We start from the raw sequence: 13,663 nt of genomic DNA, 5'->3' as shown, positions 1-13,663 counted from the left end.
AAACATGTAAAATTACAGTTTAGTTCATTACCCAGCTGATGTTTCTATAGATAGATGGGTAGATTGTGGAAAAGCGGGAACTTTTCTGTCATTTAATTGTTTATCTATTACTTAATGACTTTAGAATAGTATGAATAGCAATGTGGTGCTGTCTTTATCAATAGGAAAATCTGTAAAACCCACAAAAAACAGTTAAAAATCTACGCACTCGTTCACATTTTCCAGCCAGATTGGAATTTTTACTGGGGAATTTTTCCACCCCCCCCCCAAAAAACAAAACACCACACAATAAAATGAAGTGAAAAATATGAACATTATTTAATAACTGATTCTCTGTAATAAACAATTTGAAAATATTTTACAAGGAGTCACAGACACAATATTTTACAAATTTTGCCCTCTTCTTTTTTGTTTTCTTCTTCTTTTTTTTAAGCTTCATCTGTACAAAAGAATGGAGCGACGACATGGACTAGTGCCCAGAAAAGAAGGAGCTAAATCTTCCACACATACAAACATTCACACTCACACACGTACGAGGAAGAAAAGAAAAACCAAAAAAAAAAAAGAGAAAACATTTTGACATCAGATCTCAAACTTATCAACAGTGCTGTATTCCTATATTTTTTTAAACTTCACTGAAAGTTTGACTGAATTTACTCTTTTTTTTTCTCTCTAAATTGTTGCTGTTATTTTTTTCACACACGTGTCAAACATGGTCACATAGCACCAGACTACAGACTACAGAATCACATACACACGTGTCTTTCCCACATAGACGCACCAACACAAAGGGTCGCAGCGAGGGTCGGTGGAGGGGAAGGGAGACGCTTCGTGAAAACCCGCATTAATCTACTTTAGGGTGATGTTTTAAAGCTGACCCCTCCCTCTCGTCCCCCAAGCTGGTCCAATTATCTATTTATGTTCCCTTTTTTTTTTGGCAAAATTAAATTTGTCAAACCACAGAAATCAGACATGTGTGTCCCTTCGGAAGCTATTTTCCATCAGGATGCACACACAGACGTCACTAGATGTCTCTCCCACGACCTTCTGTTTACCAGGCTCGTGATGCTCTGTGGAGACCCACTCCCTGAGCTTGCCTCTGACATCCCGTCCGCTCACGAAAAAATAAATAAAATAAAATAAAAACACCTGGAAGGTGACGTCCTTGGCTTACTTCTTCCTGGTGTTTGACATCTCCCAGCGGGGGATGAGTCAGTGTCATTACATGGTTGCTTATAGGTGTGTGCGTGTGTGTGTGCATAATGTCTGAGTGCAGGTGCACAGAGTGTATTCAGTTTGGGAGTGAGATTGTGTGCGCACACAGTCAGGAAAAGGAGAGTAAGTTGCAGGGGGTACATTTCCACAGGCACGTGTAGCGTTCATTTACAGACAGTGGAAATAGAGAAATACAGACAGAATAGTGGCACAGGACAGAGACAAACAGATGGCAGAAAAGTGAAACTGCATCCAGCATCAGATAGTAACGGGCCACATTGGAAATGCTCATTCTGATTTTCATTGTCTTTAACAGTATGAATTTTGTTTTTCCTCTGATTTGTCCAGAGCTGAGCTGCAGTTACTGTGCCAGCAACATTTGTCACATCAAATAGTACCTACGACTGTACAGAGTGTCTAGTTAAGCTTCAAAATGTCGAGTGAATCATCCCACCTGAGCAATACTACGGCAAGTCTCGGGTGGGATGTGAACATCGAAGGTCAGAGGCTTTTTTTTCTTTGTCTTGTTTTTTTTTTTAATTTTAAAAACTTCCACCCACTTTCAAGCATTTAATCAAACAGGCATCGATCGATAACTAATCATTCCGAGACGTAAAAATATAAAATCAGAGCTCACTATATTTACTGCATAACACCAAGAAAAAAAAAAGCCCAGGGGAGGGAAATACTTCAGGATCGATTTGTGTGTGAGAAAGAGGGTTATGTAGGGGTATCGGAGCTCCATACGTGTAACACTAAGGCATTTAGCGAGGTTTTGAAACAGAAAACACTGATGAACTACACATTCTTTCTGCCTCCTCTGCCCCCGTATATTAATATTTAAGCAGTCAACATGGATCTCCTTTTGTTTTCATAAAATCCCCCCCTTTTCTCCACAGCAACACTGGATTTGTTTTTTGTCTGTCGCAACACGCCGAGGAAAAACAGTTACACGGGCACAACTGCCATCCCCCGAGCACTCCACGACTCATTTAAAAAGACATTCCCTTTGAGGGTTTTTAAACTAACGCGCATACATCCACACACAAACACATACGATTCAGGCAGAACTATAGCAGTCAGGTGGCCCTAAAAGAAAGGAAAAGAAAACAACACAAAAAAAAAGCTCTATGGCCAGTTAAGTCGCTGTATACTGATAGTGTAGCTCTATACATGGCTTTGTAAAGGAACGGTATAGTAACTCCATATGATGACAGTCAGGTGGCGTTGGAGGAGTACAGCAACAACAGCCAAGAGGGGAAAATACATTAAGCCGAGCCAGTCAGTTCGATGGCTCTGTGTAAAGCTATTTCTTTAGCCAACAGATTCAGTCTTAGGCTCCTGTAGTGTCCAAAGCCTCAAAGACGGCTGCTTTATAAAGGTACTATACAGTAGCTCTACTCTTATACAGCCGGTGCGTTCCAAAACAAAGTGCATCAAGGCACTATGAAACAGAGCGGCTCCTAAACATGGGAGTCTAAAATGACTTTTCACACATGATCAAATGACGGACTGCGATGGATTACAACCACACTACTTACTGCACATGATCACCATATTTAGTGGCCTCTTCTGCACTTTTGTTGGAAATGTTGATAAGCCCCTATCCCCCAGCAGCGAATGGTTTTGAAGTTTGAACAGCATCAGTCAAAGGTAATACAAGCACACACCAAAAGAAAAATGATTAGCACCCCCCCCAACCCAAGCACAGATGAGGAAGAAAGGAAGGGACAAAAAAACTGGAACTACTATGGCGGGGAGATTTGAGTGTTTGCTGTGTGACAAAAGTAAAGCACGAATACAAATCGCGGTTAGGAGCGTTAGTCGAGGTTGTTGGAGAAGCCTCATGAGGAGTGGCAGAGGTGAGCTTTTTCATCAGAGGGTGCAGAGATTTTTTTTTCCCCTTTAAACATCAGTCCAAAGCCGAGGTCAGCGTGGTCGATTAATCGTAAAGGAGAATACTACACAACAAGTTCCTGCAGCAACCGAACACTGATTCATATTTTACAATAAAAGCCAGATAGCACTAACCTCAAATAGTAAGTATGAGGAAAAATACTTCAAGAAAATGAGATTACCATCGTGTAATTACATTAATCCCCAGTGGATGTCTTTTAAAAGCATTAATCTGTAATTATGAGTCAGCATTCAGCTGCCGAGTGTCTCCTCTTCCTCTCGAGCTTTATCCTAAATCTAAATCCATTTCATCTTCGTGTTTTGGCTATAAAAATAAGACCACACGAAAGTATATCTCATTTTGGCAAGTAGATATAGCGCATAAACTAATTCTTGTCTTTTTTACACTTAACTTCCTTTTCATGTTAAAACCTAAATATACTGTATGTTTAGAATACTCATCACTTCAGCAGTTTATATGTGACATTTTGTATACTTAACAGTTCTTTTATTTTTCTGCTATTTTTCTTCTATGGTGGCTATTACTGGCTGAATGGTCCACAGCCTCTTACAAGAGGCAAATGACAGAGCGATGAGACTCTGAGATGGAGGAAAGGAGAAGGAGGAGGAGTCCTGCTGTCCCTCTGACAGACAGAGGTGAAGGTGGACACGCAAACTCAGTTCTCCAGTCTGTGGTGGGAGGTCTTTGACGAGGACATCGGCCTGTCCTTTTCACCCTCCCTTGTCTGGATGGAGAAGGTGGTGGGATGGTTGTAGGCTTGACGGGGTGGTTGGGTGGCTTGATATCTCTTTTCTGACATTGCCTCTGATGATCCAAGTGGTCCAGCACCACCCTAGCTCATCTCGCAGATGAAGGTGAGGACGCAAATGTCTCTGTTTTCACAAAGCAACACAGACCAAAGCAAGCTGGGTAGCGCAGCGCTCAGGGCTTCCAACTCACCATGATGGGAAGTCCCATAATTACCTATGACTATACCAAGGTGGAGGGCGAAGGGGCTAGGAGGTGGATGAGGGGGGCTTAGGATGGGACAGAAGCTGAGGAGGGTGAAAAGGAGGACAAGTGCAGGAAAATGAAATTAATGTAGTAGGGAGAGAAGGTGAGGACTGACAGCTGGATAAAGCAGAAGCAGCTGAATGAGCAGTAAAGTGTAGAGGGATGGGCGGAAGGAGTGACCTCGCCCGCAGTCCGACGTGTTCTCCTGCAAAACCACAGAAAGGAAGCTTGAGTTATAAACTGAGTTTATATGAAAGTTCTTCCACCATCAAATAAACACTTACATTCAATAATCGCTCTCTGGTAACACTTTTATCTTACCTTCTATCTGCATCGAGCTCTATATTGCCAACAGAGTCTGAACAAAGTAATTTTCATTTAGTTGACTATACAGTGCTGTGAAAATGTAATCGCCCCCTTCCTCAGTTTTTAGTGTTGTTGAAGTGTTTTTGTATTTGCCACAGTTCATCAAACAAATTTTAGTATTAGATAAAAACTATTTTATTAAATGAAGATTTCATTTATTAAGGGATAAATCCATACCTACCTCGCCTGATGTGAAAAAGTAATTCCTCCCTAAACCTAATAACTGGTTGTGCCATCTTTGGCAGCAAGAACTGCAATTGAGCGTGAGCGAGATGTAAATCTTTAAAAGTGTACACACAATTTTTGGTAGTTTTGCCTCAGTACACTTAATGCAAGAAATTTCACAAAATCCCTTGAATTAAAGCATCTTGATTGTTTGATTTTTGAAATCCACTGCTGTGGTGTACAGAGGCAAATCTACAAAAACTGGGTCTTTATCCAGCAAATAATGGGCCTAACGGCATATAATTACCAGGTCAATACTTGATCTCAGAATAAAAATAGGATATTTTTTTGTGTTACATAATGAACCAACTGTTACCAGCTGCATTAGAAAATCAGAGAAAGCTCAAAACCCCAGCTGGAGCCAACTGAACATAGCGATAGGATTTTAGCTATGCTCTGGTGACAAATTTTAAACATAGTATATTTAACTAGCAAGCACCAGGATTCAATGCTAAATAATGTTTTTGTTTTTCTTCACAGTAAGGTGGATATTCATGTGTTGTGTTATCTGAAAATCTTACAGCGATGTTACTGTCGAAGCAGGTGGAGGGTCCTTTTCGATAGCGTGCCTCAGGCGGTTCTTTACATGGATCCTCCTCCTTGACTGAAAATTGACTCCATTAAGGAAAATGAAACTCCTTTGTATTTCTTTTTCTTTCTTCTGTGCAATTTTTCATTATCCGCCTGAGCACCAATTCCTCATGCAGCCCTACACATGTAAATGACTGGCTATAATTCATGCCATCAATCTTAAAAATAGCCTTAAAATGAATGTGAAATGTTCGCGTTTCCACAGGTATGGTGATGAGGAGAGAAAATCTAGAGATGACAGAGTGTTTCTTCTCCAGTGCCAGCTGGTGTACAATGTGAAGGGAAAAAAAAGGATACACTCCTTCTCCTCCTGGGATAGCTTCTCTATCTCGCAGGTGTTGCATGGCATCTTTTCTGCTACCACAAACAGCAAGTTGGTGTTGTTTATCCTCTTGGCATGAATCAGCCTGCAGAGAGAGACAGCTCTGTCAACAACCCCCCTCTGCTCACTTACATCACAGACTCATTTGCTAATGGATGAGCGAGATTCATGAGACAGTCTTATAAGGCTCATTTAGCCAATGATACGACGATTTCATTAGAGCTGATATGGGTTAATCATCAGCAGAGTTTATTAACTCCAACAGAAAGATGAATCTGTCTCACTAACTGCGTCGCTGTCACACCGCGATTCTTCATGCTACTTGTCTAAGCATATGCATGTCTGATTATGTGTGAGTGTTAAAAGTACTACGTCACGCATACAGACCTGGAGCAGTTGCCACAGTCCTGCAGTATGTAGTAGGAACTGCTGAGATTACTAAAGAAGTACTGGGTCTGGATCATTACACAGCTTCTCTCTTTAGAGTCGATTCCTTCGGCATCCACCTCATCTGCATAAAAAAAAAGAAAAAAAAAGAGATGATTATCTCTTTAACTCATTTCTCAGATCTTATTTTCAGCTTAATGCCCAAAGATGTATGTCATGTGTAATTTTTTCACTACATTTGGATTTAAGGTTTATTTGCTGTTGGCTTAAAGCTCCAAATAGATTTGATCAAAATCTACTTTTAGCACTTTTAAACCTTTTTTCCAATATTGTATAAAAATGGTATCGTATAAAACATGTCACCCACCTGTGACAAACCAACTGTGGTATGCCAGTCCATATATGAACTGTTGGAATAAAGACCTGAGGAGACAGGATTTGTTTTTAATTCAACTTGTGGACAAAAAAATGTAACATTGTGCAATGATTAAAATCATGAGTCAAGCTTTTTTGTTAGCAGGAATACTGCACATGCAGCAGTCCAGGTAATGAGTATGGCAGGCCGTAAAACTTTACAAAACGAGTCACAATTACCTGACCACAGAAATAACTATGAAAATGATGGCAGTGCAATACAGTACAGTATAACATGTGATTGAAATGCAGACTTTCAGCTTTAATTCAAGTAATTTAACAAAAATATGTGCAGTAACTGTTCAGGTATTATACACATTGTTTTACATAGTCTCAAATTTTGAGAGGCATAAACTAACATTATTTTAAATATAAGGACTGTTTTAAATGTAGTCATTCAGCCTTTTTTAAGTGTGTGAAAAATACGCTCTGTTGGGCTGAGATCATTGAAGAATATACCATTTCTTTCCTTGAGAAATTCGTGTTTCTGCACTATCCTTCGGGTCATTATCCATTTTCACCCCAAAGCGCTGTCTGATAAGTTGTGCAGCATTTAGCTGAATCTGAGATTGAGAGTGTAGCCCTGTACACGTCACAGCTCATCCTGCTGCTTTAGCAGTCACAGCATCATAAAACACTACTGGCCCAGTTCCAGTGGCAGCCAAATATGTTCATGCCATAATACTGCCTCCACCATGTTTGACAGATGATGTGGCATGCTTTGTTTCCAAGTTAATGTTTGTTTCATCTGTCCAAATCATGGTCTTTGGGTATTTAAAATAACAGTGAAGAGAAGTAAAATATAAATTCAACACTTTGAATTAAATCCAAATATTATGTGAGGAGGGTTCACCTGGCCCAACCTTTTTCTTTTTTTTTTTGTATTAACAAATTATGGATCTATGAAATAATGCTGGCTAATAACAACAAATATTATCAGTTTGTAATACGTATAACACTTGCTGTATGTTACTATACATTAATAATCTTACCATGCAGCAGCTGATGTCCACCAAGCCAGGTTGGCAAAATCTGCAATAGTGGGCTACAGATACAGAGGGAAATAAAAAACAAAATCAATATTTAAGTTCAATCAAACACCCATTAGGCTACATTCGGGCTGCTTTTGGAATCAAACTATTCCTGCCATTGACGCCATATCCACTGACACCTGTGTGGAGAAAGTCTATAAAGTAAATGGAACCCACTTTAATATAAAAGTGATATCTCTCACTAGTTCACCCTGGAATCTGATATTAGTCCAATTAAAAAAAACTAATTCTTAAAAAGTCAGTAGCTGATCTGATTTCTGCACACAGACTTGCAGTGTGAATGCAGCTATAGTTTCCCCATACGTCCATGCATTGATTAAACTAATTGTCTTCTACTCTGCCTCCTTCATTTCACTCACGGTATCTCTCTTTCAAGTGTTATCTTACCACGAACACTCCTCTGGGTGCAGCTCCGGCTTCGCTGTTGGGCATCCGTTCACAAACAGACTGGTAATCAAATGATTGTTTGCTGTTGTAGAAAGAATTGTTGTAGAGCGCGTACATCAAGTAGGGGTCAACATCACTGAAGAACATGCCCACCTGTGGGGGTAAAAAAAACGAGGGCAAGCTCAGTGTAAAGCTAAGCGCGAGGCTACGATCAGCGGAAGAACGAATTCTTTTTTAATAAAACCTTGTTCCAGTCGTCCTTCTGATTGGACATGATTAGGAATCCGCCGTCATCTACTAAATAACACAGCAGATCCTGCGGACAGACACAGAAACGCACTGCTAACTGGAAGTACAGAGATAAGCTGGGGAGTGCTCAGATTCAGAAGGTCCAGTTAAAATTTGCATCAATACTTACATCACTGTTGGCTTCACAGTCCATTTCACAGCCCCTGTTTGGTCCACACTGTCACAGACAAGGAAAAAAAACAGTGTTAGCCAAATAAAAAAAGATTTATATATTACGTATATTATATTAAACATATGTATTTTACCGTATTTGAGCCTTGTCGGCTGTCTGTATGGTTGCTGGCAAGAATCTTAAACTTATCCGTCCAGGCTTCGAGGTCTAGCTTCACTCCGACAACTGAGGAAAGAAAGTTTAAAAGCTCACAGAAGAAAACGACAGGTGTGTAAAAAGAATAGATATATGCAGGGCAGAGACATGCCAACACAAAGTGACAAAATAACAAACTCAGACGTGTAATTATCTCGCTCCGAAAGCTTTTCTCTATCATTATATCTCAACAATTTGTTTCCTCTTTCAGAAGAGTACCCACCTGCAGGTTTGATGGTCTTCCCTCCTATTGTCATCTCCAAAGCTGTGCTGACCAGAATACCTACGGTGTCATTTTCTGGGTTCAGCTGCTCGTCCCTGGCTACAAAAAAGGGAAAACGAGCCAAGAGAGCGAGGTTAGAAACAAACAGCCTTTTCTATTACGAGGCGAGTTATATAACTCAAGACTAAGAGCATCATTCACCTGTTCGATAAGGCGCTCGGAAGATGTAACCCTTGTTGTCGAGGCTGCGGCGGTAATAGGTGGCATTAAACGGCTCAGGGTCTTCCTCCCAGGTTTCTGCAGCCCTAAGGTTTAAAACGAGAGATACCAGAGCTGTAATTGTCTCTCACGTATAAGCTGCCTGCTTTGCCTATCCCACATGTTTTTTGAAACTTAACAGCATACCACTTCAAAAGAGAACAAAGAGAAAAATGTATCAGAACTACAAAGCAGCTGGAGTCCAGACACATGGGCCTCGATGAAGAGTGCACTCACTTGTTTGGAAACACTCTTGTTATACCTCCATCTGTTGCAGCAAACACAGCCAGGAAGCCGTATCTAAATGTCAGGTGGAAGCAAAGACAGAAAGGGGCTTCAAATCAATATCCAAAAATCTTAAAATGCACTTCCCTCAATACTGGCTGGTCACACTCACGTGTTCAAATCTTTATTCTTCCACACTTTCTCGACCAACTGTCTGATGATGCCCGTGTCCAGAATGAGGTTGTGAAGGAGCAAATTGTCACCTGGCATAAGAGAGATTAGAGAGTTTAATCCACATTAGGGGTGCTGCCATATAGCAGCTGATGATAGTCGTTATATTCAAAAAATGAAATATAGAGATTGTGTTAACACCACGGTAGTAATCCAGGACTGGTAACTGTCTGATTGACAGTGATGGTGTTTGAGGTGACACTGCATTAATAGCAGATGTCAGGTATTCTGGATCATTAGTTCAGCAGTTCTTCTACATTTAAAACCCGATGAAAAAGCGTATTTTATGGTTCTTGAAAAGAAGAAAAAACAACAACAATTTGGGCATATTTGACAGCTGCACTGAGGCGACACATGGTCTATATCAGATGCCCAATGTGGAACGTGTGGACCAAATCCCGATTTTAACTCTTTCCTCCTTGAAAGCCTACTAGGACTAACCCTTAGCACAAACAGGAAGCCCTCAGATAAGGGTTAAAATCAGATATGGGTAGCAAGACATTCGCTTACTTCGATTACACAAACATTATGTATGAGTAGGTAATGGATAATAGGCACCACTAGGCAGCTCATTGTCCTTCTCCTGAAAACACTTGCAGCACATTTTGTGGTACATTTGAAAGAAAGGCAGGTCAGAGTGAGGTCAGAGGTCAAACATAAGATGATTTGGATGCAAACTGAAATGTGATATATAATTCCCTATTTACCTATATGCTGTCAATACAAACAACCACAGGTAGAAACAAATATTTAAATAGCTCTATATATTGTTATTAACACTTTGGCCTTTTTGACCTTGAACACCAGGTCAAAGATCAAATGTGATATATTTTTAATTGTGGTACTTTTTATATGTCGATAATGCACACCACACCTTTAAATAGGCTTTTGGTCAAAAAATCATTAAGTCGACTTTGAAGACTTTAGTGGATGTAAACAGAATTATGCTGGATTTTTTAACATGACCACACTCTGCACCGCTACAAACTTCTATCAGAATTCATTCAAAACTTTTCCGGCCATCGTATTTACAAACACAAAGACTGCCAAAATCATAACCTCCTTGGCAAACAAAACAAAACAACCTAACAACTTTCTTCTACCGAGCTGCTGTGGTTATTACTAAATATTTCTCACCGAAAGCTTAATATTGCATTTGTTACGTACTATTTACAGCTGTGAATTAATACACATTTTCATCATTGGAGGATTTGCGACAGCAGGATAAAGCATGTGGGATTATCTCGAAATAAACTGTGCTCGTCACAAGAAAGAAACATGTCATCAGGTGCAGAAGTGAGGCTTGCTGATGCTTTTTAACTGTATCTAGGCAACAGGTAATAGGTTATATCAGATTCTGGCTACGAAGAAAATACCTATTAGTTGGATCACTGCTGTTTATTTTGCCTTTTTATGGGATATGTTTACAGAACATCACTAGACGAGCTCATGGTGAATTATTTAATGTAGAACAAACTGTGACTTTACTGTGTGGGTGAAAAGAAAATGAAACTCACATTGTTTGGAGTCTGGTGTCACCTTCTCCATTAGAGCAATGAAGTTGAGCAGGAACTCAGTGTTGTTGTTGGACAGTTCCAGATCATTGCAGTACTCCCTGAGGAGGAGACGCAGTGTTTTAATTCAAAGAGAAGGCAAAAATAGAGCTCGTTACTCTTATTCTGCCTCACTTGCTCCTCATAGATGGACACACAATGGAGATGAAGATGCACAAACCCATACACACATTACTTGATGCTATTGTGTGCCGCATGCACATGGCAAAGCTTTAATGTGCTATAGTGGTGTCAGTCAAAACAAAAGGTGGACTTGTACTGCAATACCGAGCATATTATAGGCTGTATGCACATGCAGATGATATTTTTTGCCCAATAGCTTCAGTAATCCTTACAATACATTGTGCAAATGCATTAATAATGCTTAATTTGTGTAAAACATGCAGCACCACAGTAGCAGCAGGCAAGAAGGGTTGATGTGTCTTCAGTGGTCTCGTGTAATGAGTGTAACTTGGGGAATACAATTTATGAATAATATATGAAAAAAAAATCAAAACCAGATGAATTTTATTCCTCATAAATGTAATTTTTGTCAAATGAACTTTTAACTATGAGTAAACACACCACTCAAAATGTAAAATCAAACCATACAAGAAAATTTGAAATACGAGGTGGAAAGAAAACAGGATGCAAAGACGGCACCGAAAACCGATGACCATTAACGACAGGCAGCAATCACAGACAAAGCTACCTGGGAGCAATGAATACATGTCCTTCAGACTCAAAAGTGTTTGGCAGCAGTGACTCAAAATCTGCAACAGAAAGGGGAAGATTATCCAGGAAGAGCAGTGGGCAGAGCAGTGGGGAGTTGTGGATAAACAGCAGCTGTTCTTCAGAGGTGCGGGGACGCAGAAGGGAGTTTACCATAGCAACACTGAGGTATCATGGGAACACTAGCGTTAGCCAATATGGTGCCTAAAAAGGAACCTGACTCAATGGAAGACCGTTTTACTTTCAGAAGCACTCACACTTTTGGTTTCTGGTTTGTTATTTTGCCGGCAAACATTTTCTGATTGTGTCGGGTTTCAATCTAACATATTTGGGATGTCGGAGAACTGACTTGATTTGTCAGGAAGTGAGTTCTCAGACAGGTTATCCACGGTGAGTGCTTTTAGATCAGGCAGGCATCAACATGGCCAACTATTGCAGGGGGGGTGGGTGAAGGTCCTGATGGAAGTGGTCACCCCTCAGACTGGCAGGAGAGAGGACTCGGAGAGACACATAATCAGAGGAAATGCATTGCATTGTGAAGGGCATGTCAAAAGGGCAACTTCAGTGAATCTATCACAGACAAAACAGAACACAAATATCAACCAGCAGGTGAGTCTGCGATGAATCCGACATGTCATTTTCTCATTAAGTCGTGACCTGCAACTGTGTCCAGAAGAGGAATTAAATATTCATTTGAAGAGCTAAAATAGAGTGCCCAGGTAGTTTTCCGCCCACAATGCCATGCACATCCGGGGTCAGCTTTATTGAGGAAGCGTTGGGCCGTGCACCTGGCAGTCTGAGGGGTGAGGAGGGAGGGAGACAAGCTGATGGAGATAGGGGGTACAGAGGGACGACATAGAAGTGAGGTGCCATGCCGACTGGCACCCTGACACCTGACAATATGGGAGGACCTGAGAGGGCAGGACACAGCTCAGACTGTAGGTCTGCAGTCTGCAAGCTGCAATGCTCCCAGTCATGAGATACTGCTGCAGCTAACAAACAGTGTATTTATATATAGATGCCTTTAAAAAAATCATGACTTCAACATATCCCTATTATACTGTAAAAAATGCCATCACTATCAATAGCTGATATATTATTATAGCTAGTAACTTGCACAGACTTACACTGAATAATTACAGATCTTTTAGTAGGGCTCGATGTGCCCAAATAACAATAGATATTCCACAAAATGTATACATATTTATTTATTTAATTAAATATCTATCAATACCTGAGTCTTAGTGTTAGACTTACTTAAGACGTTTATAAACTACACTGTAAGAAAAATACGGAAAGAGAAGAAGAAGAGAGCCAAAGAGAAATGGGGAAGGTGAGGAAGAGAAAAATGAGGGAAAGAGAGAAATGTAGTCAAAGCAAATGAAGTGGAAGAGAGAGGCAGAGGAAAGAAGGTAGACAACGTGTTTGGAGCTATCTACAAAAGGAAAAGGACTGAGGTGCAGGGAGCAAAAGACAAGTTTTAACAGAAAACATGAATATCTGTCTTCCTCGGGTACAGCTGTTTGTTTAATTATTTATTTATTTCTGATTCTGGAGCAGTGGATATGAGAGAAGGTGGTCGAGGTTGGGGACTGGAGGAGCCACTGTGAGAGATGTGGGATCTGAGCTGCAGCAAGAGAGTGAGAAGGAAGAGGAGGAAGGAGGGATTAGAGGAGAAAGTGGAGGAGAAAAAAAGAGGGAAAGGGGAGGAAATCCTGAAGGCAAGACGGGCAGGAACAGAGGCAAGCAGGCTAGGATGGGTGAGGGAAGGGAGGGGGGGGGGGGGTCAGCGGGAGAAGGTTTAGGATGAGAGGTGTAGGAAAGGGGAGGAAGCGGTAGGGAGTAGGAAGTAGAGGTAGGGAACGTGGACCAATATGGAGTATACTTGCCCTTGGTGTATGACACTGTGTGGATCCATCAGAGAAGGAGTGAGCAAGAAAAGAAACAGGGGATCG

The 13,663-nt window shown here is 40.7% G+C and overlaps 1 protein-coding gene across 4 annotated transcripts in view; it reads right to left on the bottom strand.

The window, feature by feature from the left end:
• Positions 1–294: 294 nt before the first annotated feature.
• cacna2d2a (calcium channel, voltage-dependent, alpha 2/delta subunit 2a) overlaps positions 295–13,663 on the bottom strand; it is a 178,077-nt gene continuing 164,708 nt past the window's right edge. For 3 of the 4 annotated variants that reach the window (XM_004548657.4, XM_076884120.1, XM_076884121.1), the window contains 17 exons: positions 13,598–13,612; positions 11,689–11,749; positions 10,941–11,038; positions 9,365–9,455; positions 9,205–9,267; positions 8,911–9,014; positions 8,710–8,808; positions 8,425–8,516; positions 8,289–8,336; positions 8,115–8,186; positions 7,871–8,023; positions 7,424–7,476; positions 6,385–6,440; positions 6,018–6,141; positions 5,606–5,715; positions 5,239–5,321; positions 295–4,331 (listed from right to left, as the gene is read on the bottom strand). In XM_004548657.4, coding sequence (XP_004548714.3) covers positions 4,209–4,331; positions 5,239–5,321; positions 5,606–5,715; positions 6,018–6,141; positions 6,385–6,440; positions 7,424–7,476; positions 7,871–8,023; positions 8,115–8,186; positions 8,289–8,336; positions 8,425–8,516; positions 8,710–8,808; positions 8,911–9,014; positions 9,205–9,267; positions 9,365–9,455; positions 10,941–11,038; positions 11,689–11,749; positions 13,598–13,612 — 1,445 coding nt within the window. In that variant the 3' untranslated portion in view covers positions 295–4,208. The remainder of the gene's footprint in view (positions 4,332–5,238; positions 5,322–5,605; positions 5,716–6,017; positions 6,142–6,384; positions 6,441–7,423; positions 7,477–7,870; positions 8,024–8,114; positions 8,187–8,288; positions 8,337–8,424; positions 8,517–8,709; positions 8,809–8,910; positions 9,015–9,204; positions 9,268–9,364; positions 9,456–10,940; positions 11,039–11,688; positions 11,750–13,597; positions 13,613–13,663) is intronic. The other variant, XM_012918484.4, reaches the window with a different exon arrangement.

Source organism: Maylandia zebra, linkage group LG5 (genome assembly GCF_041146795.1).
Source record: "Maylandia zebra isolate NMK-2024a linkage group LG5, Mzebra_GT3a, whole genome shotgun sequence".
NCBI lineage: Eukaryota > Metazoa > Chordata > Actinopteri > Cichliformes > Cichlidae > Maylandia > Maylandia zebra.
This window is presented reverse-complemented; position numbering and strand designations above follow the sequence as displayed.